Here is a 27954-nt window from a genome sequence, read left to right on the forward strand (position 1 = left end):
TGTAGGAGCCTAGCCAACATTTTTGAAGTGAAAGCAAATTGATCCCCAAATGCATGGCCAAGCGACAGATTACTTCTGTCTAATTTGTAAGATTTTCAGCGTTAACAGTGACTCTGGAGGGAGAGAATAGTGTATGAATAAGTGGCAGGAAGAAGTGGATTTCTGGAGGAAGAGTACTGAGTCATGGCACACCGACTAGTAAGTGCGCTGTTTGCAGGGTGTGGTAGCTCACTCCGTTGATCCCAGCATTTGGGAGGTAGAGACAGACGGATCTCAAAGTTTGGGGCCAGTGAGTTACAGAGTGAGTTCAAGGAGAGCCAGGGCTGCTTAGAGGGATCCTGTCTCAAAAAACAAACCAAATAAACAAGAAGAGCATTACTTTCAGACATTGTCATAAAACTTAGAGGAAATAGGAGCTGGAGCGTCCATCTCAGTGCTAGGGGGTGGGTTTAATTTTTATGAGGCTCTGGGTCCACTCCAAGAACCCAAAAACCCAGCACCTCCGAGCCCCAAAGCAAATCAAAACAACCTTTGAGAAAATATTACACAGCAATTAAATTTTTCTTCTTAATCTTTTTATGTATTGGTAAGATAAATATAAAAACTGTGGGTCACATCTTACAATTAATACTTTTCACTTATTGTTTAAAGGATGATATTTTATAAACCTCTTAAATTCTCTCTAAAGCTCTGCTAATATTTAGACTAACTTACCATCAGAAAGGTTTCTGGCATTTCTAAATTAGTCATACCTCTGCTATCTCCCTTCCCAGAAGAAACATGTGACAAAATCAGTAGCCGGGGGCTGGTGCCACTGTCCCTGATGCTCCTCTGACGAGCACTTCCTCCTTACAACTACTGAGCACAGCCCTGAGCTGCCATCTCCTTCAGCCTCCTGAGGACCTGTGCGCACTGCCAATGCCCTCAAATGCCAGTCAGCCCCCACACTGGGCTCTCTGTGATCTGATGACAGGTTTACGGAAGGCAAAGAGATGACATTTGGCAAAGTTTATGTTATCTGTCCGTCCATCCGTCCGTCCGTCCGTCCATCCATCCATCCATCCATCCATCCATCCACCCATCCATCTATCTATCCATCTATCTCATGGAAATTCCTTGTTCTCTCTTTCGAGTCCTTTTACAATGCCTGCTTTCTCTGCTCCCCCCAGAGAGACACTGAAAAGGAAGCTCAGTGGGGGCAGTTATGCCAGCCCTGTTACGAGTCCGAACTCAAAGAGGGATGCTCACTTCTGCGCGGTCTGCAGCGATTACGCATCTGGGTATCACTATGGCGTCTGGTCGTGCGAAGGATGTAAGGCCTTTTTTAAAAGAAGCATTCAAGGTACAAGGCTGTGACACACCGCTACTTCAGTTTTTACATGTTGGCTGGCAAGCCACTTTGCAGAGATGACCTGATAGAAGTGTCACTGTTGGCCTGGCTGGTACACTTCATGAACTTGAGCAGCTCAGACGAACACACGTGTTAGGGAGTGTGTTGAGTGGGGGTGTATGGGTCCTCGGATACAAGTTTAATAGGGATCAGTTTGTCCTTATATTACCTAACTGGGGAGTGGGGATGTTTAGAAAAGGAGGGACAATATCAATTTACAACCTTTTAAAGATACTGCTTTGGAGAAAAAAAAAAAACAAACTGGGCTCACCAGGAGCATGGAAGTCTGTCTGTCTGTCTGTCTTTGTATTTTCTTAAGTTTAATATAAGGCATGCTTATGGCATGATGGTAGGCTGGCTCCTGAAGGAAAGAGAATAAATATAATTTATGGGAATGGTCAGGAATTAACCGTAGCAGACTTTGAGAACTGTGCCGTCCTTAGACTTGCAGCGCAGCCTTTGCAATCCCCTAGGTTTTAGTCTGGCACTAGAGTATCTCCATGACCTTCACGGGAGTCCTTGCTGGCAGCTGTTTACTCGGTGCAGACTTGTTCATGAGGCGTTTCTGCTAAAACATCTTTTTATTGTGTGTGTGTGTTGGGGGAGGGCATGCATATGCAGATAAGGCCAATGTGCCGGAGTAACGTCTGACCTGCCAATATATGAGTCTTGGGACTCAAACTTAGGTCACAACGCTTGGCAGTAAGTGCCTTTACACAGAAAGCCTGCGAGTTTTTTGTTTGCTTGTTTGTTTACTGACATTTTTAATACCCTTGTAGCTGTGCACACCTGGCTTCAAGACTGCTCAGTCTTTGCTATTTCTCTCTCATTAGTCACCCCTCCTTCCAGCCCTGATTTACTGGAGTCATTTAGTTTTAAAGATGTTTGTTATAGAATATTATTTTAAGGTGTGTTACTTTTGTTTCTGCTCTGAAACTTTTGTTTAATGATGCACAGATGTGTTTGATTAAATAAAATTCACCTGCGGTCAGGAGGCTGCGCCAGCAACTAGCTGACAGGAAGTGGTAGGGAGGAGCCAGGTGGAGAAGGGTTGATAAGGAGGGGCGAGGAGCCGCAGGAGGACTTCTTGGGAGATGAGGAGGTGAGCTGGTTGCTATTCAGTCTCTCTGGGAAGCAGGATTCTACCTCAGTCTTTGAATCTTGAGTTCTTTAGCAGGACAGAGATTTAGATTTCTCTTAGTTGCTTTGAAAGAGTTGGCGCCTGAGGGAACAGAATTTCCTCAAGGCTGTGACCCTTGCTGCCGAACCTCTGCTGGTAGCGGCCAAGTTGCAGCTGCTGACTAGGACAGCCGTAGCTTAAAAGGCAGCAACCATTAAAAAAGAGGACAACAGATACTTATTTTTTCTGTGTGTGGAAGGATGCATGTGCATGGAGGAGTGCATGTATATGTATGTGTGTGGAAGGGTGCATGTGCATGTGTGTGAAAGGGTGCATGTGCCTGGAGGAATGCATGTATACATATATGCTTGTGTGTGGAAGGATGCATGTGCATGGAGGAGTGCATGTATACGTATGTGTATGAGTGGAAGGGTGCATATGCATGAAGGAGTGCATGTATATATGTGCATGAGTGTGGAAGGACGCACATGTATGTGTGTGTGTGTGGCAGAACACATGTACATGTGTGCTGCATGTGTGTGTAGTGTTATGTGTACGTAGGAGCTCAAATGCATATGTATGGAGCCCACAGATAGACATGAGGTATTTTCTCCATATTTTTAAAATACTATTTTACTTTATAAATAGGAAGGTTTAGCCTGCATGTTTGTCTGTGTCTCTATGTGTCTGGTATCCAGGAGGCCTAAGGAGGTCATCAGATTCCTTGGAAATGGAATTCCAGAATGTTGTGAGCTCTCATATGGGTTCTGGGAATTGAACCTGAGTCCTCTGTAAGAGCAGCTAGTGCCCTTAACCACTGAACCGTCTGCCCAGCTCTGTCTTTGTTTTTTGAGCAGTGTCTTTCACTGAACCTGGAGTATGTTGGGGACAAGCTCTCGGAATCCGGCTGTGTCTGCCTCCCAACGCTGGGATTGCAGGCACGGAACTCCTAGGTGCTGGGGGAATCTGTATCCGAGTCCTTATGCACTTGACTCACAGGCCTCTCCCAGCCCCAGTCACTTTCTTCTTGTCTCCTTTCTGTTCTGTCCGCTCTGTCCTCTCCCTTACAGCTTCCTCTCAGGCGATCCTTTTGAGTTTCTCTCCTACCCACAGTGCAGTGCCCAGTTCTCAGCTAATTAGTACCAACATGGGGGTTATTAGTGTGAAAGTGACAAGCTATCTTGTCATCTGGGAATTCTAAATTAATAGGGAATTTTACCGGAAGCAGAGAAGCACAAGTAATGCCTGAAGGCTGGGGACTGGCGTGAGGTGTGTCCCTGATGTGTATCGTGTACGGAGGGCCCTCCTGCTTGTCCTGGTGTTACCACCACCCTGTCTTCTTTCCGGGGCAGTAGACGTGTTTGTGGAGAGTGGTAGTGGTGGAATACATCCATTAAGTATTTTTATTTGTGGTCACTGCAGCAATAGATCAGAAAGCCAGATCTGATTCCCCCTATATAGTCAAAGCAATTCAGATTTCTGAAATTCAGATTTGAAAGGTTTTTGTTTGCTTGCTTGTTTTCAGTTGGGTTGACAATGTAGTTCAGGCTAGCCTGGAACTCCGCATAGCCCGAGCTAGTCTCAAACTAACAAAAATATTCACTGGGGCAGGAGAGACGGTTCAGTGATTAAGAGCACTGGCTGCTCTTCCAGAGAACCTGGGTTCAATTCCTAACACCACATGGTAGCTCTCAACCATCTGTAGTACCAGTCCCAGAAGATCTGATGCCCTCTTCTGGTCTCCATGGGCCCTGTACACATGTAGTGGACAGTCATACATGCAGGCAAAACACCCACATACATAAAAAAACTTTTAAAGGTATTCGTTATTATGAGTGTGTGATGTCTGCATGTGTGTGGGATAGGGGTGAATGTAATGGTCCGAGTGTACAGGTCAGAGGCAAACTCACGTCTCCAGGTGAAATTGCAATAATTTTCACAGGCTGAGTCATCTTGCTTGCCCCATCTGATGGATGATAAGGTCTATCACTGAAGTTAGACCTCACTACTTTGATTAGAGTATCTGTCCACTGAGCTCCAGGGATCTTCCTATGTCTTCCTCCCCAGATGGGGTTATAGAGCCCAGCACCCTGCCTCACTTTTCACATAGGTACTGGGGACTCGAACTCAGCTTTTGAAGCCATATCTTTCCCGACTGAGTCACCCTTTTGGTCCTTGAGTCCTGTATCTTGTTGAGGCTCCTGAATCACTTCTTGAGGAACTTTCGACCTAGTCCAAGCAGCTATATCCTTTAAAAAAAATTTCTCTTTTGCTGTGTAGGAAATACATGGCAGCTTGGAATATCTGTGGACCTTGAGAATTTGGCTGCCAATTGTTGACAATAAAATTTCCTCTTATTAGTCTTTTCTGTCTCATCAGCCAGGATGCTGCATTCTAAACACGCAGAAAGGAAAATTCATAACCAAACAATTGTTTAAGGCCCAGACAACCCTTTCTCTGTACTCTTTATATTTTTGACATAAGTAGTTTGCAATAATTGAAAATTGCAGCTTAGTTTCTTAAAATGGTCTCAGATAGGCCAGGATGTTACACCAGTAACTTCAAAGATTGATTGCTTTTAACTTTAGCTTTTATTTTTATGTTTGAGACAAGGTCCCAGATAGCCCAGGCTGACCTTGAACCCATTATTTAGACAAGACTGAACCCAGGGCTGCTTCATGTATTCATGGAAAGTCCTCTACCAGCTATGCTATGCCCCCACCTCACAGCGTAGCTTTTTAACCCTTCACACGCTTTCATTTTCTTAGTTTTCAGCTTTCCTTGCCCACTTGTTTGGTAAACTGCTTGCCCAGGTCTTAGTGCCCTGGTGGCTGTGTGGCACTGGGCATCCCATCGGTAGTGGCCTCGCTGAACTTGTCACATAATGAACTGACAGGCACCAAATATTGCATTTCTCTCCTGGACTATGAAGCACAGAGAAGGGGTCATGGAGGGAGGCTACTTGTCACTTCTGGTTTAAATTAAGGTATGGTTTTGTTTGTTTGTTTTTGTTTTTTGAGACAGGGTTTTGACTAGCCTGGAATGTGCTCTGTAGACCAGGCTGGCCTCAAACTCACAGAGAGCCACCTGCCTCTGCCTCCCAAGTGCTGGGATTAAAGGTGTGTGCCACCGCCACCAGGCGGTCTGCCTTAGTTTAAAAAGCTTTTTCTTCTAATTCTACTTCCTATTGGCATTCTTTCAAGAAACATTAGTGGAGCCGTGGATTGGGTTGTGTGCCCCAGAGGAAGACAAAGCAATGGATCTTGCTCACTGCTGGACAGTAGCAGCTTCTTGACAGATGAGTTTGTAAAAAGGATTGGGCTCATACTGTGTATGCCTAGAGCATCATATTTGTGTGTGTGTGTGTTCGGGTACATGTGCGTATGTGTGAGTGTGTACACATGCCCATCTGGACGTCAGACGCTGACGTTGGGTGTCTTTCTCATGCTCTCCATCTTATTATTGGAGTCAGGGTTTCTTACTGAGCCAGTTGCCTCCCAGAGAGCTACAGAGATCCCTCCTGTCCCCAGTGCTGGTGTTCTAGGTATGTTCCTGGCTTTTACGCTGGTGCTGGGGATCAAACTTGGGTCTCTCATGCTGTGTGACTAAGCCATCTTAAGCTTGTCCTTACGCCGACTGACCGAGCCTTATCCCCAGCCCTGTGTTCTTGTTCGCATCGTTTGGTTGGCAAGCGTTTCTCTGTTGTTGACGTCCTAAAAGCCATTCTCACAACTGTTACCATTCAACCTTATAGATTAATTGCTTTATCTTTGCTATTGAAGATATTATCGGTTATTTTTATTGTCTCAAATAATGTTATGATTTCTATTCATTTATAAAACATTGAGAAAATGGGTTCCTTTGGATGTAGTCTTAGAACAGACAGGTAAGGTCAAAGTGTCATGTCAGTATTTAAAGTCCTTCTTGCCCACTCTTCTTTTATCCTTTTTGGTCATCATCTCATGTAGTCCAGGCTAGCCTCAAACTTGTGGATAGCCTTAAACTCCTGAACCTCCTGCTTCTGCCTCACAAGTGCCTGGATTACATATACGAGCAATCTTAACTGGTTTAATATTTAAAATTCTTGATAGTTTTTATTAACTGTTTCTCAGAAAGGCACAAAAATGATTTTTCTGCTAGTGGAATGTGATGAGCTTTGCTGTTTGTTTTGAGGTGGAGTCTCTGGTAGCCCAGGCTGACGCTGAGTGCATGACCTTGAATTTCTGATCCTTCAGTCACCACTGTCCTGTGCTCACAGTGTAGAGTGTGCTCTTATGTCCCGGTTTGTGCAGTGCTGAGAAGGGAACCCTGGGCCTTGGATGGGAGGCAGGGACTCTAAGAAATGAGCCCCATCCCCGGTCCCCCGACAGTTTTGTTTTGTTTACAAAGTTCTTGATAGCATTGAGAGTATCCCATTAGCTCTGATTTATTTTTAAGGATAGGGCCTTGCAAAGCCGTTCGACTTGGCCTTGAACTCACTATGTAGCTGGCTTTAAGCCCTTCCAGATTCTAGCTCTCCCAAGATGACTTTACGTTTGACATGCAGAAATATCTAATCGTTAAACGGTCAAATCTTATCAACACCGATAGTCTTAAATATAGTTTTTAAATTTTAGGTCTTTTGACATTGGGAAATTATGTAAACTTGTTCTTAATTTGTAATGGTTGACTTTTACATGGTATTATTTAATTGAAAAAGAAGTATTTCAGCATATTGAAAAAGAAACAAATGTATTGATCTCTAAAATACATCTTTTTCATATTTTTGTTGATTTAAACCTTTCATTTTTTCATTGATTTGAAATATGGGAGCTGGGCTGCAGATATGGATGGATCATCTATGAAGAGAATTCCAAGCCAAACTTCAAGGGAATTGTAGCTTGAAATAAAACTTACACACTGTAAAATTTCCCTATTTATATCATCCATGTTTCTAAGTTTTGAAAATATGTTACATAACTGGCACCATAATAAAGACATGAATGTTATCAGCTGACAGTCCCTCTAGTTTCACACTGCATCCCAGGCTGGTGGAACAGCTGGTCTGTTTCCTGTCGCTGTGGTTTGTCTTCTCTACCCGGTCATGTAAGAGAATCATAAAGTATACAGCTGGGCAGGGCCTGGAGCTCAGGTGGTAGAGTGTAACATGAGGGCCGGCTTGTTGGGGTTTCTGTCCAGCCCAGTACCCCAACAGCCGGCAAGCAACAAAGAAAATCACACACAGGACTCCATAAGGTTATAAACTGATTGGCTCATTAGGTCAGGCTTCTTGTTAACTCTTATAACTTATATTAACCCATTATTCTCATCTATGTTAGCCATAATGGCTCAGTACCTTTTCCAGCAGGGGCAGCTTACATGTTGCTTCTTCAGTGATCTGCGCAGGAGTGGCTGAGAGAGAGCTTCTGCTTCCAGAATACTCCCAGTCTCTTTGCTCCACCCCTACTTCCTGTCTGGCTTTCCTGCCTATACTGCCTGCCTGGCCAATCAGCGTTTTATTAAAATATGATTGACAGAATACAGATAATTCTCCCGCACCATTTCCCTCTTTTTTTTTTTTTTAAACAAAGGAAAATGCCCATAATCCATTTGTTGGGAATGTGGGCGTAGTATTTCAGGCTACTTCCTGCTGGTTGGGGGCGCTGATGATCTTATGGGGACCTAAAGAAAATTTAGAGTTGATATAATCAAGTCCTGACTGGAGTATCCTGTGCGTCTTGATCATCTCAGGCAGCAGTCTTGAACCTGTTCTGGATGAAGAACTCAGACATCTGGGCCATCTATTCCTGTCGAAGATTTTTCAGGTGGCCTCCCTTGGTCAAAGGTGATTTTTCTTAGCTCTGAATAAATCCAGAGCCTCTCATTTTCTGTGGAAACAAAAGCAGAATCTCTTCTCCAAAGTAGCATACCTTTTGACTTCAATTTTGAAGCCAAGGAATTTTCAAAATTCCTATCTTGGGTTAGTTCAGCAGCATTTATAAACAAAAGTCTTTTAGCAGTTGTTGCTCCTTCCTCAGCAATCAAACAATTTAAAGAGAGCATAATAGCATACAGTATGAAGATTCTCTGTGCATTTTCCATCTTTATGTGGCTTTATTTTAACCTCTATTTCTTTTATTTTTACTTTTAACTTTTGGCTTTTGAGACAGGTTCTCTGTATATATCTTTGTCCTGGAATAACTCTGTAGACCAGGCTATCCTTGAACTCACAGAGATCCTTCTGTCTCTGCCTCCCCAGAGCTGGGATTAAAGGTGTATGCTACCACACCTTGAACTCACAGAGATCTGTCTCTGCCTCCCAGGCATTGGGATTAAAGGCGTGTACTACCACACCTTGAGGTCACAGAGGTCAATCTACCTCTACCCCTTGAAGTCACAGAGGTCAATATGCCTCTGCCTCCCAGGCATTGGGATTAAAGGTGTGTACCACCACACCCAACTACTCTCTTTCTTTCCTTTTAACTTTAAGAACTTTAACTTTTAGCCTGCATATACACACTGTAAACCATTTAGAGGTTTTCTTCCTCTTTGAATCTCTCTTTACTGTATATTTTTCTTTTTCTGACCACATGAGCCATTAATTTACTAAGCAATATGGAGAGCCGTGGCTTTGACGGCTAGATCCAGCTCATTTTTTAGCTTTCCAACCTCACGGCTGAGATACCAGCCAGAGCTGTGTTCACTGCCACAACTCTATGGCGTTTCAAGGTCCTTGCCAGCAAGCAAACTGCAACATTTCGTTCACAGACCACACTCAGTAGGACTGCCTGCCTGAAAGAGTCAGAGATTGCCTTGGCAGGACAGCCCAGAAAGCCGACATTTTAAAACAGCACAGCTTTTTTCCTGCTACAGCTTAAAACCGAAAAGCATGCGTTCAGCTTTTCATCAACACCGTTTAAGTGCTTCGCGGCAGGACCTCTTTAAAGAGCTGCAAGGTTTTGCAGCTAAAGCTGAGTCAGGAAGCCTCTCTCAGATGAGAGCGCTTGCTTGCCTCTAGCAAGCAAAGTAGACCTGAGAAATTGCTGCCACCAAGAAGCCATGCTTTACTCTATTCTTTTCCAAGCTTTCTCAGGCTTTCTGCGGATTCAGTTATCCACGTCTGGGCGCCATATGTAACATGAGGGCCGGCTTGTTGGGGTTTCTGTCCAGCCCAGTACCCCAACAGCCGGCAAGCAACAAAGAAAATCACACACAGGACTCCATAAGGTTATAAACTGATTGGCTCATTAGGTCAGGCTTCTTGTTAACTCTTATAACTTATATTAACCCATTATTCTCATCTATGTTAGCCATAATGGCTCAGTACCTTTTCCAGCAGGGGCAGCTTACATGTTGCTTCTTCAGTGATCTGCGCAGGAGTGGCTGAGAGAGAGCTTCTGCTTCCAGAATACTCCCAGTCTCTTTGCTCCACCCCTACTTCCTGTCTGGCTTTCCTGCCTATACTGCCTGCCTGGCCAATCAGCGTTTTATTAAAATATGATTGACAGAATACAGATAATTCTCCCGCACCAGTAGAGTGTTTGTCTAGCACGCATGAAGCCCGGGTTCAATCTCCTTTCTTGGGAGGTGGAGGCAGGAAAAAAAATCAGAAGTTTGAGGGTATACTCAACTGCATAGCAAGACCAAAGCCTGGGCTACATGAGACTCTTTTTTAATTTTAATTTTATTTTTTTAGGTATATAGCCCTTCGTGTTTGTTTCTTTCCCTTACTGTAAGCTGTTGTTTTGCAAAGCTGTGCTGTTGAAAGCATTGTATCCTGATGCATAGACACACTTCAGTCTGTTTAGCCCTTCATTTGGGTGCTTCTCAGCTTATGTGATTTCTGATAAAAACCACAGTACATGTATCTTTTTGTGGCAGTTTACAATAATTTTATTAAATGATTTTTCATTCTTAAAAATTAAGAAAAGTGGAGATTTGTTCTACCTATGAGATAGACCTCTTGGAAGAAATCTTTCTATCTTCTCTCTCTCTCCTTTTTTTTGGGGGGGGGGTCTCACTGTATAGCTAGTCCTGGCTGTCCTTGAACTCAGTATGTAGCCAGGCTGTCTCAAACTCATAGAGATTTGTCAACCTCTGCCTAAAGGAAGCTTTTGTTGTTGTCAATTTGTTTACTTATTATGTGTGTGCTGTTAATTTGTTTACTTATTTGTGTGTGTGTGTGTGTGTGTGTGTGTGTGTGTGTGTGTGTGTGCATGTGTAGCATGGCCAGTTTGTGGAAATCAGATAACATGCAGGAATTGGGTCTCTTCTCCTACCATGTGGATCTAGGACTGACTGAGCCATCTTATCAATGCTGTTTTTTGTTTTAAAAAATATTTATTGTGCATGCTTACAGACATGTGTGCATGTATTCGTGTGTGTGCATGTGTTCAGGTACTTGCATACCACAGCATGCTATGGAGCTTAGCGGCCAGCTCTAGGCATTGATGTAGCTTGTGAGGGTTATACATCAAGGTCTTTAACCCACAGCGATCCTGCAGATCCAGAAGAATCTTTGTCTTTGTTTTCATATCAGGCAACAATTTATTTATGTCTTTTTAAAAATTCATTTTGTTTTGACTCTTGCTATGATAACCCAAGCTCTCCTGAAACTTACTGTGTAGTGTAGGCTGACTTGAAACTCACAATTAATGGTGGGGTACACTTTTAATCCCAGCACTCAGGAGGCAGAGGCAGAGGCAGGCTAATCTCTGTGAGTTCAAGGCTAGCCTACAGAGTGAGTTCCAGGACAGCCAAGGCTATTACACAGAGAAACCCTGTCTTGAAAAAAATAAAATACATAATTTAGGATGACTTTGAACTCTGGATCCTTCTACTTCCAGCTCTCAAATGCCAAGATTTATAGGCATGTGCCATCTTGCCCAGCTCTGGTAATTGTATAGGACCCAAAACCAACCCAACCAACCAGATTTACCCTTGGACCCCCACCCCTTTTAAAATTAAATCACTGCTTGGTCCATCAGCTCTAGCTTCTTATTGGCTAACTCTTACATTAATTTAACCCATTTCTATTGATCTGTATATTGCTGCATGGTTGTGGCTTACCGGGTAAAGTTCCCAGGGTCTATCTCCAGTGGCTCCATGGCTTCTCTCTGACTCTGCCCTCTTTCTCCCAGCATACAGCCTAGCTTTCCCTGCCTAGTTCTGTTCCTTCTTTGTATGCTATGATTACCATTAATGAATAAAGAACTGCTTTGAACCCCATTTTTAAACATATTGATAGTTGGTACAATTTGAAGAGGCTTTTGCTTTTCTTGCATAACATTTTCTAGGCTGTTTTTACTTAGCATGTTCATATTATTGAACCTTCTGATCCCTTTTTAAGGCAAACATATCTTCATGTATGTGTGTGTGTGTATATGTAATTTTTTTTGAGGTTATTGTTGCATCATTTCCCACCTTCCCTTTACTCCAATCCCTCCCACGTGCCTCCTTGTTCTCCTTTAAATTCATGTATAAGAGCACTGGCTGCTCTTCCAGAGGTCAGGGGTTTGATTCCTAGCAACCACCTGGCAGCTCACAACTGTTTGTAACCATTTCCAGGAGGTCTGATGCCCTCTTCTGGCCTCTATGGGTACCAGCACACATGTTGTGCACATATACACATGTAGGTATTCACACAAACACATAAAACCTTGTATCTCTCTGCATCTTTATTTTATATATTTTTTTGGTATGGATCTCACTATGCAGCCTTACTTGGCCTGGAACTCACTCTTTAGACCATGAAATTGGCTTTGTGGCTTCAAACTCACAGAGATTTACCTGCCTCTGGAGTGCTGGGATTCAAAGTGTGCACCACCATGCCTGGCTTATAAATATATTTTTTAAAAAGACTCCATCACATAGAAAAGAGAGAAGTTTGGAATCACAGATGCATTCTGTTTGACATGGAAGAAAGCAGACCCTACTCTTTGTCCTGGGCAGTGAAGTGCATGTGTGTATAGGAGCTGAGGACAGCATGCAGTCAACAGACAACAAGGAACGAGACTGAATCCTGCAACAAGGGACAGATTCTATCAGAAAGTCAAATGAGTGAGGAAGACCTTGAGCTACAACAGTTGAGTGGACAGCAAGCTACATTTTTCAAGAAAGTCAATGGAAACTTTTAGCTATTTATATTTTTGGAGAAAGTCTTACTGCCCTGTAGCTCAGGCTAGCCATGAAGTCCTTCTACTCCTAAGCACTGCGATTGCAGATGGGAGCTACCATCTGTCTTTGTTTTTAATGAATCTCATACTTAAAATATGTATGTAAGAAATAAAAAACATTTCGCCCAGAACTGTGTAGGGCAATGTTGTCAACATGCTTCATCACTCAGAATAGCCACTGTCATACTACTGTCAAATGGGTGTCAGCTGGGCAGCTAACACACACACACACACACACACACACACACACACACGCATGTTACCGCCACCTAACGCTCAGACTTGGAGGTGTTCTACTGCCCTACCAAGTTCAAGGCACAAGATCGGGCACTGACTGTGTGTTTAGGTGCCGTGTCTCTGGTCTCTGTCCTTCAGAGCTTGCGTTGTTTCCATATCATGAAACTTTGGAAGACTGAAGCTGCCGTCTTGCATAACGTCCCTCGTTCTGGCTTCGTCTGCTCTTTCATCCTAGACCCTGTTTGCATGATAGGCAGGGATTGCCAGAAACGCTGCTGTGCTAATCAGCGCCTCTCAAGTGGTGCGTGATTTCAATTTGTCCTGTTACTAGTGGCCTCATTTTGACTACTTGATTAAGGTACTGGCAGCTAGACATCCATTCTCTAAAATTACTCCTTATTCCCCCTTTGTAATGAATGTTTTTGTTGGGAAACCTTTTGAGCCTAAGTAAATAATGGCATTCTTCATTAAGCCAATGAATTAATCTGTATCAGTATGACTTACGGCTTCTTCTTTTCTGCATTGGGTTGCTATCATTAGTTTTTTTGAGGCTCACATTATCTCAGGTCTGGCCAGTAGGAGTCCTTAAGCTGATTCCTGTCTTTTCAATATGTTCCTGTAATTCTTTGGGCATGTTTCCTAGCACAAAATGTTTCAGGCTCGTTGTGCATGTAACCTGCCCTAGTTCTGAAATACGCTGTTGTTTCATGGAACCCTGATTCTCCTTACTGGAAAATGGGAGTGGTAAAGGTGCTCCTGCCTCACTGCTCTTGGAAGATCCCTGCACCAGGTCCTCTCGGGATGGAGCTAGAGAATCGACTTATGGATATATCCGTATATATCTTTGCATAGACGTGCATTCATCTATGTTCCCATTTCTTTCTCTCTGTATATATATATATATATATATATATATATATATATACATATACATGGGACCATATTAAAGATGCTATATGGGTGTATATGTGTGTGTGTGTGTTTGTGAGGGATGCATGTGCACATGTGTGGAAGCCAGAGGTCAACACTGGGTGTGTCTTCTATGGCTGTCCACTTTCATTTTTGAGACAGTTTCTTTAGTGAACTGGGGCTCACTGATGAGACTGGCCAGCCGTTGTTCAGGTATCTCCCTCTCTCAGCCCTGCCTCCCCACCATGGGGTTATGGGTACATGCTGCTGCTGCCACCGTTGGCTTTTACTTGGGAATCACATCTTCCCAAGTAATATATATGGACTTGTTTTTTTTTTAAAAGTATTTTCTGGTATGTCCATGAGTGTTTTGCCTGCATGTATGACTGTACCTGATTCCCCTTGGAGACCAGAAGAGGGCATTGGATTCCCCGGAACTAGAATTGCAGAAGGTATGGGCCTCCATGTAAGTGCTGGGAATTGAACCCGGGAAGAGCAGTCAGTGCTCGTAACTCAGCTTCAGCTGAGAGAAGCTATCTTTTGCAATAAAGAAAATTAACTATAGTTTGAGTGTAATATAAGAAAAAGCAGCCTAAGAAAAATAAAACGTTGTATTTCACATATTTATTTAAGCTAAATTATATACGCACGTTACACATTGGGAGTTAGTTTTTAAATCATCCTCTCGCCGCGTGCTAACATTTATGTAGAAGTCTGTGAATGGTTCAAGAATGGGAAAGGAAACCCTTGCATAGCTGGAGTTCAGGCAGCGATGCCCCAGCCTCCTGGCTCCTCCTAGTGGGCCCTGCAGTATTAACTCCTTGGCCCTCTCCAGAGCCAAGATGCACATAGCTTTTACCTTCCTTGCTATGGTTTGACCACAAATACATGCATGTCTCCATACTGTCATTGTGCTTTTCCTATTGATGTAATTACATTTCTTTCTCTCTCTCTCTCCTTTCTGGGACACTCTTACTTAGCCCAGGCTGGCCACTAACTCGGTATGCAGCCGAGGGTGACCTTAAATGGATTTTCCTGTCTTTATCTCTGACATACTGATAAAGGCATGTGCCACCGTGCCCAGCTATATGCCATGCTGGGGTCGAGCCCAAGGCTTCATGTATGCCAGGCAGGTGCCCTTCCTGCTGAATTATGACATCAGCTTTAGAATCTCATTTTTCTTTTTTTAAAATTTTTTTTAATGGTTTGCTCACTTAGGAGTCTTACTCGCTGATACTGAAAGTCTGGTCATCACAGACATCACATGAGAAGTGCAGGCTACTTTGTTTATTAATGTAATGCAATTAAGACACAAGGGCCTGGAGTAACAGCTCTGGTTAATGCAAGCTGCTTTTCCAGAGGGTTCAAGTTTGTTTCCCAGACCCATTTCAGGCTAATCACAACCACCTGTAACGCTAGTTCCAAGGGACCCAGTTTTTCTCTGGCCTCCATGGACCCCCGCATGTACATAACACACACAAACAGCAAAAGTAAACCTTTAGGGGTTAGTGACATGGCTTAGTCCATAATGACACTTATTGCCAAGTCTAATGACCTGAGTTAGATGCCCAGACCTCACGTAGTGGAAGGAGAACTAACTCTTGGAAGACCTTTGACCTACATAATCTCTCTCTAAATAAATAAGCATAAAAATAAAATAAAATAAATAAAAAAATAAAGCTGGATGGTGGTGGCACACACCTTTAATCCCAGCACGTGGGAGGCAGAGGCAGGTGGATCTCTGAGTTGAAGGCCAGTCTGGTCTACAGAGCGAGTTCTAGGACAGCCAAGGCTGCACAGAGAAACCCTGTCTTGAGTCCCCCTCCCCTCAAAAAAATTAAACATTTAGAAAGAGTGAAGACACCACGGCTGAGCATATAGTTCATTGATAGAGTACTTGCTTCACATGCATGAGACCCTGGGTTTGATCCTCCATACCAGAAGGTACCCAAATATCTTCTTCACCATGGCTGATTTTGGTGCTTTTATGTGTCTTTCCCGACTTCCTGCTACATGATGTTATCAGTGTTGTCAGCCAAACTGTTGCACTCACTTTCCGTCTTCTTGCTGTAGGACACAATGATTACATCTGCCCAGCCACCAACCAGTGCACCATAGACAAGAACCGGCGCAAAAGCTGCCAGGCCTGCCGCCTTCGCAAGTGCTACGAAGTAGGGATGGTCAAGTGTGGTGAGTGCTCATGTCTTTTTAGCAGGGTGGGTGCCTGCGAGAGCCGAGGAACTGGAGACGTGGCCTGGCTGAGAGGCAACTTTAGGGCATGGGAATCATCTTTAAATATTCGTGTCCATCCAAGTGCGCTGGTTATTTCTCGCAGCTGCAGGCGGGGTTGGTTGGGTGTGAGCAAAGATTTCAGAGCATTAGAGGCCAGAGTCTGATACAGCTCGGGGGTGAAGCGAAGAAGAGGCCTCTGTGTAGGTGGGGGGCTTTCTAGCCACTGAAACATTCAAACGGGCTGGAGCTTGCCAGCAGACGGTGACATCCTGGCATGAATGCCCACAGTTAGAGCTTGTAACAGGAAAACAGGATGTCTTGTGGATTTCTCAGGTGACTACGGGGAAGATGTGGTCCTGTTTTTCAACTTGCTTTCTAGAAGGAGGAAAATATATGCTTCAAGGAAGGACTGCAGCCTATAGACAGTATCTTAAGGAGCACTCCCGGAGGAGGAGCTGGAGTCTGTGGACAGTGTCTCAAGGAGCACTCCTGTAGAAGGAGCTGGAGTCTGTGGTCAGTGTCTCAAGGAGCACTCCCTTAGGAGGAGCAGGAGTCTGTAGACAATGTCTCAAGGAGCACTCCTGTAGGAGGAGCTGGAGTCTGTAGACTGTCTCATCTTTGCTTCTTTGCTTTTTGCTGACTGCTCATTAGCTTCAGTTCTCTAGCCCTTGGGTTTATCTCTGAAATGGCGATATCTGCTTGTTTGGGTTTTGAGAGGAGCAAGAAAGGAGACAAATGGGAACCTCAGTGTGGTGTCTGGTGCTCTGTCTCAGCTTCCCTTAGCTTTCCTCATGGGCTGATACTTATGAAGTATGGTTCTAGCACCATGTGATTTTCCCAGGTTCAATACAGAGAAGTAAGGAATGGATCACATAGGCCAGCATGGTAGCTCACACCTGTAATCTCAGCCCTTGGGAGGCTAAGGCCAAGGGGTTACTGTGGGTCTGAGTTCAGCCTGGATGATAGAGTGAGACCCTGAAACAGAACAACAAACACAACCGGGTGAGGCTTCCTAATCTCTTTGGGGATTTCAGAAGATGAACCGAGAGGCATCACATCAATGGGTATTCTGCCTCCCACGGAACAGAAAGACGTACTTCCCATTGCTGTGACAAATGCCTTGAAGGAAACACTTGAAGGCAGAAAAGACACTTCATTTTGGCTGATGATCTTAGAAGATTTGTCCATGGTCAACTGGCTTGTTAGGGAAGCCAGAAGCCTCATGGCGGAGGCATGTGGGGAAGGAAGCTGTTTTTCATGGTGGCCAGAAAGCAAGGAAGGGTGCAGGGGGCCAGGGACAAGCTATGCATTTCAGATAAGCACAAACAACTCCTCTGATCAGACCTCACTCCCCACACCTCGCTGTAGTGCCATCATATTATGAATCCATCAAGAGATTCATGCACTGAAGCTGCCAGAGTCTTTGCAGCCCAGTTCCCTCTCAACAGTGCCATCCACGGTAGCCAAGCCTTCCAACATGAGCCTTCTGGGGACACCTCGTATCCAAAGCATGAGAAAGTGTCAACTATTTTTTCTCCTTCCACATATATGTATGTGTGTGTGTGTGTGTATGTGTTGTGCGTGCACACACACACATGCACGCACGCACATACACACTCACACACAAATAAAAATAAATAAATAAAAACGTAATAAATTTTAAAAAATGAAATACATGTTAACTTTTTAACTCTTTTGGTTATAAATTAGGTTCAAATGTCTCCAAGTCAATGGCACTTTTCCTGTGTCAAAGAAACAAGGTCAAACAAAGAAAAGCAAACAGAGCCCAACATCCCATAGTTCATCTTGAATTTAGCATTTCTTATCCCTTTGGTTGATCACATCTTGTGTTTTCTTTGTCTTCTATTAGTTTGGGGGCTGCACAGCTGCTCTTTCAGCTCCTTTAGTGACATTTCTATTTATGTACATTTTTGACTGATTTGAGAATTTCAGCTTCTTCCTACATAAAAGAATTCTTTTGATGGTCTAACCTGAATCAACTTTTGATCTTTCATGATGCTATTGGCTTACCTTCATTGTTCATCCCTAGATGCTATATTATTATCATTCATTCCCAGAAACTATTATTTATTATTACTATGACTATTATTTTGTTCGATCAGTGCTTTTCGGAGGTCTGAGTGTTAAGGATTGAACCCAGAGCCTTGGGCATGCTGGGCAAGCACTCTACCACTGATCTACACCTCAGCCTCATATAGTGATTTTTTTAAAGGTTCATATTTTCTCATAATTACTTCTTAAATGTCAACATTTCCATTGTCATTTTTCCTCCTTTCTAAAAACACATGAGCGGTGTGGCTTCTCAGTTGTTGTTTAGTGGAAAATGTCCCGAACTGGTTTTAGATTTGTTTCATGTGTATGGGTATTTTGCCTGTATGTGTGTGCATCATGTGTGTGCCTCGTGCTCCTAGAGGTTAGAAGAGGTCATTGGATCCCCTGGAACTATAGTTACAGATGGCTGTGAGCCAACAAGTGGATGCTTAGAATTGAACCTGGTTCCTCTCTAAAAGCAGGAAGTGTTCTGAATAGCTGAGCCATCTCTCCAGTACCTACTGTCCTCAGTTTACTTTCAGATTTGGATGGGTCATGTTCCCATCAATCAGCGGGAAGATGACTCAAAATTCAAGGAGAACTAGGTGTGGTGGCTCACATGTATCCTCAGCATTTGGTTGGTGGAGGCAGAAAGGCTGTTGTAAGTTCAAGGTCAGCCTGAACTACGTAAGTTCAAGGTTAGCCTGAGCTACATTCCTAGACCCTATTTTAAAAACTCAAACAAGGGGGTGAAATGAGGGATAGATTTGATCAAAACATTTTATATGTATGTGTGAAACTCTCAAGGAGTAAATAAAGGAAAAAAACAGAAGATACTGGATATTAACAAAAAGGCCAACCTATATATATGTGTGTGTGTGTGTGTGTGTGTGTGTGTGTGTGCGTGCACGCATATACTCAAATATATTTATGTATATATGTATATATTCAAATGAATAAAAATGGCCTATATATACTCAAATAATGAAAACTATCAGAATATCTTTGCCAAGGATTCTGACTAATCCCAGCAATTTCAATTCTCAGGAGGACAAGGAAAGTATATTTCCAGGAGTTTGAGCCCAGCCTGGGCTACAGAATGAGACCCTGTCTCAAACATAAAAATGCATTTTCTCTACTTTTTTTTTGTTACAGTCTCATTCAGTGCATCCAGGCTGGCTTTGAATTCACTATGTAGCCAAAACTGCCCTTGAACTCCTGGTCTTTCTGCCCCTAACTCCTGCATGCTGGAATTAAAGGATTGCACTACTACTCCTGGCTTTCCCCATCATCATTTTAAAAACACAAGTTCATTATGTTCTGATCCATAGGCCTACAATAACAAGAATATTTGGGTACTAGCACAGGCATAGAAATACAGATTAGTGAAACTGAGTAGAGAATTGAGAATAAATCACCGGTATAAATAAATATTATTGATAGGCACTCAAAATTGGCAGGAAAAAAGCTTATGCTACAACAAGTACAGGGAACACTGTTTATCTATTTGGGAACTGTGACATGAAATATCAACTTCACATAATACAAACATGTATAAAATTCCAGATAGATTTTAACCACACAAGTGTTTATGAAGGTAAAGGAGAATACCTTTATGATCTTGATGCAAAGTAAATTGATAATGATTTATTTACCTTTATTTTATGTGCATTGGAATTTTGTCTGCATGTATATCTGTGTGAGGGTATCGGATCCCCTGGAGTTACCGTTTACAATTGCAGACAGTTGTGAGCTGCCATGTGGGTGCTGGGATTTGAACCTGGGTCTTCTGGAAGAACAGCCAGTGTTTTTAAACACTGAGCCATATCTCCAGCCTCTAAATAAAGCTTTTTATGGCAGAAGACACCATGAACAAAGGTTAAACACGCAAAGCAAGCCAGAGGCTGTGTGGTGCAAAGTTATACAAAAGAGCCTTTATAAGTTTTAGAAAAGCAAGGGGTAAGAAACAAATAGGCAAACTGGGCAGTGGTGGCACACACCTTTAATCCCAGTACTGGAGAGGTAGTGGCAGATGCATCTCTATGAGTTCGAGGCCAGCCTGGTATACAGAATGAGTTCCAGGACAGCCAGGACTGCACAGAGAAACTTTGTCTTGGACACCCCCCCCCCCCAAAAAAATAGGCAATGTACAAGTAGAGAAATACAAAGGGCAAACATTTTGAACATTGCTAAATATTTTAAAAATGCAGAAGAAGAAAAGACTGTTTACTCACTCCTAAGACCAACAAAGATTAAAAGTAACACTAATGTCCAATAATATTGTGAGAAATTAGGTAGTCCTTAAATTATTGTTAAGATTAAGAATTCTTAAATATTTTGGAAAGTAGTAGCTATAAAATTTTTAATGTCTGTATGGCTTGTTTGAACAAGTTAACTTTGAATTTATTATAAAGTAGTAATTGAACACACCCACAAGTCTCATTTTCACTGCAATAATTAAAGAAGAAACTATAGTAACATAGTCTTACATCAGCATGGGGCATTTTAGCTTTTGTTCTTTGAGGTACAGTCTCCTTTACCCTATAGTTCAGGCTGGCCTGTAACTTATTGTGTATCTCAAGTTGGCCTGGGATTTGTGACAACCCTCTAGGCTCTGCCTGCGCTCCAGCCATGTGCAGAACAACACTGGCTTTTAAAAGTAAATGTTAATATATAGTAATAGACTGGAGGGCTTTACAGATTGTGAACTTGGTTTATAGTTGTGTGTTCATGCGTGTGTAGGTTGCATGTGGGTTACATCACATTCATGGAGCTCAGACAACTTTTGGGAGTCAGTGTTCTCTTTCCATCTTGTCTCTCTTGTCCTTTTTTGGCATTCTCTAGGCTAGCTGAACTGTGGGCTTCTGGGCAGTCCTTTTGTGTCTGTCTTCTGTAGGAGTGCTGGGATTACAAATGTAATTGTATATATGGCTTTTTGTTTTCCTGAGACAAGTTCTCATTATATAGCCGTAGATGTCCTGGAACTCACTATGTAGATCAGATTGGCCTCGAACTCACAGAGATCCATATGCTTCTGCCTCCTGAGTACTGGGATCAAAGGCATGCGCCATTACCCCTGACATGTAAGGCTTTGTTTACTTGAATTCTGAGTGTTGAATTCAGGTCCTGAAGCTGTGTGATTGGTGCTGTTATTCACTGAGCTAGCTCCCCAGGCTTAATTTCAATAAGATTAAGAGCAGTTTATGAAATAGTGTATAAGCTATGATTCTAATTTTGTTTATAAAACATAAAAAGCATTAACGGAAAAATACCGAATTTATACAGAAATTAATTTTCTTTTGTATTTTCCAGGCTTTTCCAGTTAATTTATTTGAAATATATTTGTTTGTGTAAGAATATAAAAAGTACGTACATGTATATAAACTTTTTAAAAGTGCTGTTAGCGTGTGTTATTTGCTATCTAGAAATAACAATGTTAAAGTCCTGATTTTTCATTATTTTCTCTACTTGGGGAAAATTCCTAACTTCATATCTTTGAACCTGGGGTCTATCAGTGCACTTGAGAAGAGAAACAGATTCAGTAGCCAGTGATAACCTTGAAACGGAGCAGACGTTCCCAAACACGTTATGTTGCTAATACATCCAGACAGTCGTTATCTCTGTCCGCGACCCACAGACTCCAAAATATAAAAATGGAATGAAGTCAATGGTATCAGCACTGCTGTCAACACAGCTGCTTCTTACAGTGCTGGGCCCGGGAGTCGAACTCAGGGCCTTGCGCACGCGAGTCGAGCACTTAACCTACTCACCCACACCCTCAGCCCCTCATCGCTTTTAGACTGGCTATTCGGTGAGCTGGACTTGTCATCTGCTCTCCTCTTTAGGGTCCAGGAGAGAAAGGTGTGGGTACCGGATAGTACGAAGACAGAGAAGTTCCGGTGAGCAGGTGCACTGCCTGGGCAAAGCCAAGAGGAACAGTGGGCACGTGCCCCGGGTGAAGGAGCTACTCCTGAGCACCCTGAGCCCGGAGCAGCTGGTGCTCACCCTCCTGGAGGCAGAGCCGCCCAATGTGCTAGTGAGCCGTCCCAGCATGCCCTTCACCGAGGCCTCCATGATGATGTCCCTCACTAAGCTGGCCGACAAGGAACTGGTGCACATGATTGGCTGGGCCAAGAAAATCCCCGGTAGGACTCTGCTTCTTGACTTTGTTCTGTTTATTTGTGACAAGGCCCCCCTCTCATATTTTGGGGACAGTGAACTTCATCTGGATTATATAATAGTTTGTTTGATATTTTGTTTTGTAACCTTTTATATATCAGATTTTTTAAATCCCATTTTGATTTTGTGTATATCTGTGTGGAGATATATGACCATAACTGCAGGTGCCCAAGGAAGCCAGAGATGTCAGATCCCTCGAAACTGGAGTTACAGGAAATGATGTCCAATGTGGTTGCTAGGAATTGAGCTCAGCCTAGGTGCTGGGAATTGAACTTGGGTCCTTAGCAAGAGCAGTATTTGCTCTTAACTGCACAGCAAAATTTGTAACATAACAATGGTGTTTTCTTCGTCCTATATATTGGCATATATAACCTTAATATGTCTTGGGTTTTAGATTCTGTTTGGAATTCCCAGACTCTCGAGTTTTATCAGACAGAGTAGGTCAGGAAGTAGTGTATAGAGCCTCTTTTTATATCTGACTCTCTTCATTGTTGTCTCGTAGATTCATCCTGCACACACTGTAACACTGGTAATGTTTACATCTCCAGCAGACAATGCCTGTTGCTTATGTATTGTGCCCAGGTGTGGTCTGAGAAGGGACCTACCCAGGCTTTGGAACTGGACTCAGGGTCACTTGGGCAAGTCTAGAGTCTTAGGGCCTGGTTAAAAGGTAGAAATGTGGATTCCACGTTGACCCAGTCTCTGGCTGTTGATGTCTCAGCTGGTGAGGAAGGGCATGGCAGGTCAGGACAGGATAGAGCCAGTTTCACGTGGAAGTATAAGGCTTACCAGATGCTAAACAGGGATTTATAAAACATCACTCCAGTAGAGAAAGAATCGGTATTATATAGAGTAAATCAGCAGTTGAAGTATTGTGAATCAACGGGCCAGTAAATCTTCCTGCTATCAAAATGCGGTCATGCAGAATATGTACCTTTTCATCCTAGAAAGTCGGTATTTCCCCAGGCCCATTTGTACCTAGTCCCCAGCTTACGATGGCCTAGCTCTCAGTTCCTCACTGTGGGTGTGACAGTTAGAAATAGGCACTTTTACTCATTCTGGTTTTCTCCTTCAGTATAAGAGTCAAGAGGTCACTTGAGCTAGTGATGCTTTTATTAAAACACAGGCCTTGTATCAAATGCTTTTACCAGTCTGTAAGCTGACCATATTCTATTCTAAGCACGTGTAAGGTAGGATAGACTGAGCTAGATGTTGAATAGGTGAAGTTTATTAAATGCACCCATTTAAAAATATTATAAGCATTTGTTTATTACTACCATTGCTATTGTCATTGGTGTACATGTGCATGTGTGCGTATGTGGTGTGTGTGAGAGCATCCACACACTATGGTACCTGAGTAGAGTTAGAGAAAAACTTTCAGGAGTCAGATCTTTCCTTCCACCTTTGTCCCAGGGATCCAACTCACATCATCAGGCTTCCATGAAAGGCAGTTCTACTGACCGAGACATGGCACTGCCCTACATTTTGTTCTGGTTTGAGATGAGGGTCTCACAGGGTGGGCCATCCATTTTTTCTATAACCATATAAGAAATCTCTCTGTGTCTCTCTCTCTCTCTCTGACACACACACACACACACACACACACACACACACACACACACACACACACTTTCTAAATTTTAAGCCAGGCCAAGGCTCCCATGGCCCTGGGGAAGCGGGGGCAGTAACTGTGTGAGGCAAATTGTCAAGATTTGGCTGAGTAGACAAAGAGTTTGGGGAGCCACGTCTCCAGGTGCATGGGTCCCTGGTGGCCATTGCTGGCTGGACCCCACATCTTCTGAGCTTCCTGGAGATCTCCTTTCCAGCTTTGTTTTGTCTAGTGTCTCCACCTTTGCCAGAATTATTTCATTTTGTCTGCTGTTTGCCAGAGAAGAAAAACACCAATGCTCTTTCCTCTAGTTTTTATTCCAAGTGTTTTCCAAACACCATTTTTAGGATCTCACAGGAAAAATGGAGATGAGAGATTCCTGACTAGGGGAAACTATTTGGCTCTCCCCACCCCCACCCCCTAATTCATTTTTTTCTCAAGCGCAGCATTTTGAAAGATTTGTAGGAGTCTTACATATGACCATGAGTGACATTGGAAGGTGTCCATGTATCAGGACCTGAACTGAGCATAACCATGCAGCTCTGAAAGGATTTGTCCATCTGTGTGTGGTGCATACAAGTGCATGAGTATGTTCATGCATGCTCACGAGTTTCTAGAGGCCAGGGGTTGACACTGGCGTCTGCCTTGATTGCTTGCCTCCTTATGTTTTGGTACAGGCTCCCTCACTGATTGGTTAGAATGGCTGTCCAGTGAGCCCTAGAGATCTGTTTCTTTCTCCCTAGTGTTGGGATTGGAAGTGCATGCTACATGGGTACTGAGGATCAGACTCAGGTCCTTATGATTTCCTAGCAAGCCCTTTACTGACTGAGCCATCTCCCCAGCTTCAGAGTTCTCCATCTTTACATTCATGCTCTATTCACTTCTCCGTTGTGCACATTTACAGAACCATTATCCGAAGACTTGAGCGTGTGTGGCTTTGCATTGTAGGAACACTGGTAAAATATGTATACGCGATCTCACTTATAGGAAATTCTATTCTACCTACAAGAAAAACAGATTTGACAAGAGATGAACTCATCTGGGAGAGGGAGATAGGGATGTAGCTTAGTGGTAGAACACTTGTCTAGCATGTGACCATGTGTGCGCACACACACACACATTAGGGAGGGGCTAAACTGATAATTAAACCCAGAATCCATTTCACTCCAAGGCTGTGCCTTTGTCTACTATGTTCACACAGTGCGTGTGTGTTACGGAAGAAGTTCCTATGTCCTCTGCCTTGTGCTAAAGGCATTTGCTCCCCAGAGATTCTGTGTTTCCTTCCAGTGCTGTGACTAATTCATGCCATTGGAGTATCAGCTGCTTCAGTTATGTTTGCTCTTTAAAATAGGACCTGGAGACAGCACCCCCCCCCCCCAGAACAGTCCTAATTCTGCATGGGAAGTGTTAAACCCTGGGAAAACCTATTTTGGTTGAAGCCTGGCTTTCTGCAGGGGCTGGCAACACTCTCTGCTTTTCCTTCCACCCCCGGTCATCTAGACTCTACCTACCCCATCCAACCATCTTCCAAACCATGGATTGGGACAGACAGACAGCCCCTCTGGTTGACTGCTGAGCTTTGGTTTCCTCAGCAGGGCACAGGAATGATTAGTATAGCCGTAGCTAACAAGCCTAACTCTGCCTTTTGGGCCCTTTCTGGCATCTGTCTGGGGAACCAATGATTCTTTAGGAATATTAAGCAGAGTTTGCTTGTTTTCTGGAGGGGTCGGAGGTTGGAAACTGCAAGTTGTACAGCCAAGATTTCTTCCACCAACAAAACTTTGAAGCACCTCTTTGAAATACTGATTGATTACTTCCCTTTGTTGTCTGGGTTTCCTTAGCGTTTATAATGACTTGGCGTTCTGTCTGTACAGAAATGGGTTGCTGATGGGGAGGTGTTTCATGGACTCTTGTTCCCCCAGGCTTTGTGGAGCTCAGCCTGCTGGACCAAGTTCGGCTCTTGGAAAGCTGCTGGATGGAGGTGTTAATGGTGGGGCTGATGTGGCGCTCCATCGACCACCCGGGCAAGCTCATCTTTGCTCCAGACCTCGTTCTGGATAGGTGAGAAAAAAAAAATGCTTTGCATTTCATCTCTGATCTGTTTGACTAAGCCAAGTGATTGGGAACCAAGCCCTAGGTGCTGCAATTAAATTCTCACACCTGAAAGGGCAATTAGGGGACAATGACACCATCCACTCCTTCAGTGTGTCAAGAGCCCACGAAGAAGAGGGCATGGGTACCAGGGGTCATTTCCCATGAGCCAGTCCAGCCAGTGGTGCATCGACAGTCACAGGTCAGGGCTGTGGCAGGGAACTGTTTCCTGTAGGGTGTTGGCCACTGAGTGCAGTCAACATAGTTTTGTTTTTAAGAGATTCTGTTCTCACGTTATATTCTTAAGTTGCCTCACGGTTGAGTGACAAGTTACGTCTCTGGATAGGTGATAAAATTCTTACGACCCTTCCAAATTTATTTTCATGGACTATAGCTTTAATGCTCATAGTGCCATTTATCTCTGGGAGCATTTTGGAACATGTGGTGGGAGGGCTCGTTACTAAGGCCAGATGGAAGTTGACAGACACTGGGACATGGCCATACTGTGGGGACATGACACGGTCTCACAAAGTAGTCGCACTTGGTTTTCTTTTAAAGATGGCAGACCGTAGGAGCTAAACCTGGATTCAGTTGAACTGTTTATGGAAGCTAAATTGTTCACCAACAGTCAAGCTTTGTTATAGGAAAAAAAAAATTGAAAAACTTTGAGTGGTTTGGAAAATCGCCACGAGAAAAGGACTAGCGTTAAGTGTTCAGCACGTTAGACCGGGCACAAGGGCAGGAGGTTGCCTGGTGCTGTGAACCGGAAGTGCCCGCCCCAACTCTCGCATCGTCATCCTGTTACCACTGTAGGTCATCAGAAGACCCTCACTGGCACGTTGCGCAGACGACGAGCGCTGCCCCAAGGTATCAGCATCCCTTCTGCCTGCTGTCATGGATGGCCTTGACAGAGAGCACTGGTCTGAGTAATGGAGGTGTTCTGGTGGAGCAAACCCTGTGGGAAGAGCAGCAACATGTGGCTGGGGCAGGAGCAAGCCCAAGTGGTGAACGGGCGAGGGAGGCTCTGGGAGGCCAGAGCAGTGGGGCAGGTACCAGACCCTCCACTGACCGTCACGTAGCTAACTTTTTAGCCGGTGTGTGCCAGGTACTCTCTTAAGAACTTGACTGTGTCGCTTTATTTAATCTTTCCAAAAGCCCCTTTGGAGTGAACGCCACACATCGTTTCAGGTCTTCAGTTAAAAAAATGGAAAGTGAGGTGACTGATTTACAGGCGGGGGGCATAAGTGCTGGTGGAGAGGAGGGGATCTAGAGTCTGTACACAGCACATTGCCCCCGTGGGAACGAGAGTCAGAAAGGGAAAGAGAAGGCCAAAAGCAAATTGATTCATAATTTGTTATTTTGTGTTAGAACACAGCTTTAGGATCTGTTCTATTTCTGCCCATCAGCCCTGTGACCTCTTCTATTTCAACCCGCTCCTCCTGTCATCTCAGGCTTGTCAGTCAAGCCGAAAGGCCAAATGCCCAGCCTGGCCACTGCCTCATCCGTTCACTCTGCCTCACAAACACACACTTAAACATACAATCCTGCTACGTTAGCTGCTCTACCCATTGACGTGTAGTGGGGTTAAAACGATTTTACTTTTGGTTTCAGTTTCGAGGTGGAGGCCAAATCTAGTGTTTCAGTAACTAAGTCAGTAGCTGGAGAACATGTCCCGGGGTAAATTTAGCCTTCCCCTTCCTCAGTGTGGGTGTGCCACCACTGCCCAGCATGCCAGAGCGTCTTCACAGGGGTTTCACATGAGTACAAGCACTAAACACTTTTTATTTTTGTGTTTTTGTTTTTTGTTTATTTTTGGTGCTGGGCACAAGGGCACAAGACCAAGAGCCTTTCGCTTGCTTAGCAGACCCTTCACCGCTGAGTTAACCCCCTTACCTGTGCTCATTCGTTCTTATCGGGATTTCTACAAAAACCAAACAAAAACAAAAACCACGAGTGTACTAAAGCTGAAGGGAAACCCCAG

At 43.7% G+C, this 27954-nt stretch overlaps 1 protein-coding gene across 10 annotated transcripts in view; it reads left to right on the forward strand.

Moving 5' to 3' along the window:
• Esr2 (estrogen receptor 2) overlaps positions 1–27954 on the forward strand; it is a 96615-nt gene that overhangs the window by 14905 nt on the left and 53756 nt on the right. For 9 of the 10 annotated variants that reach the window (XM_085697517.2, XM_087911750.1, XM_085697519.2 and 6 more), the window contains 5 exons: positions 1170–1342; positions 15884–16000; positions 21940–22239; positions 25805–25943; positions 26787–26840. In XM_085697517.2, coding sequence (XP_085553643.1) covers positions 1170–1342; positions 15884–16000; positions 21940–22239; positions 25805–25943; positions 26787–26840 — 783 coding nt within the window. The remainder of the gene's footprint in view (positions 1–1169; positions 1343–15883; positions 16001–21939; positions 22240–25804; positions 25944–26786; positions 26841–27954) is intronic. The other variant, XM_085697523.2, reaches the window with a different exon arrangement.

The sequence above is a fragment of the Myodes glareolus genome, chromosome 11 (assembly GCF_982192425.1).
Source record: "Myodes glareolus chromosome 11, mMyoGla1.1, whole genome shotgun sequence".
NCBI classification, from domain to species: Eukaryota; Metazoa; Chordata; class Mammalia; order Rodentia; family Cricetidae; genus Myodes; species Myodes glareolus.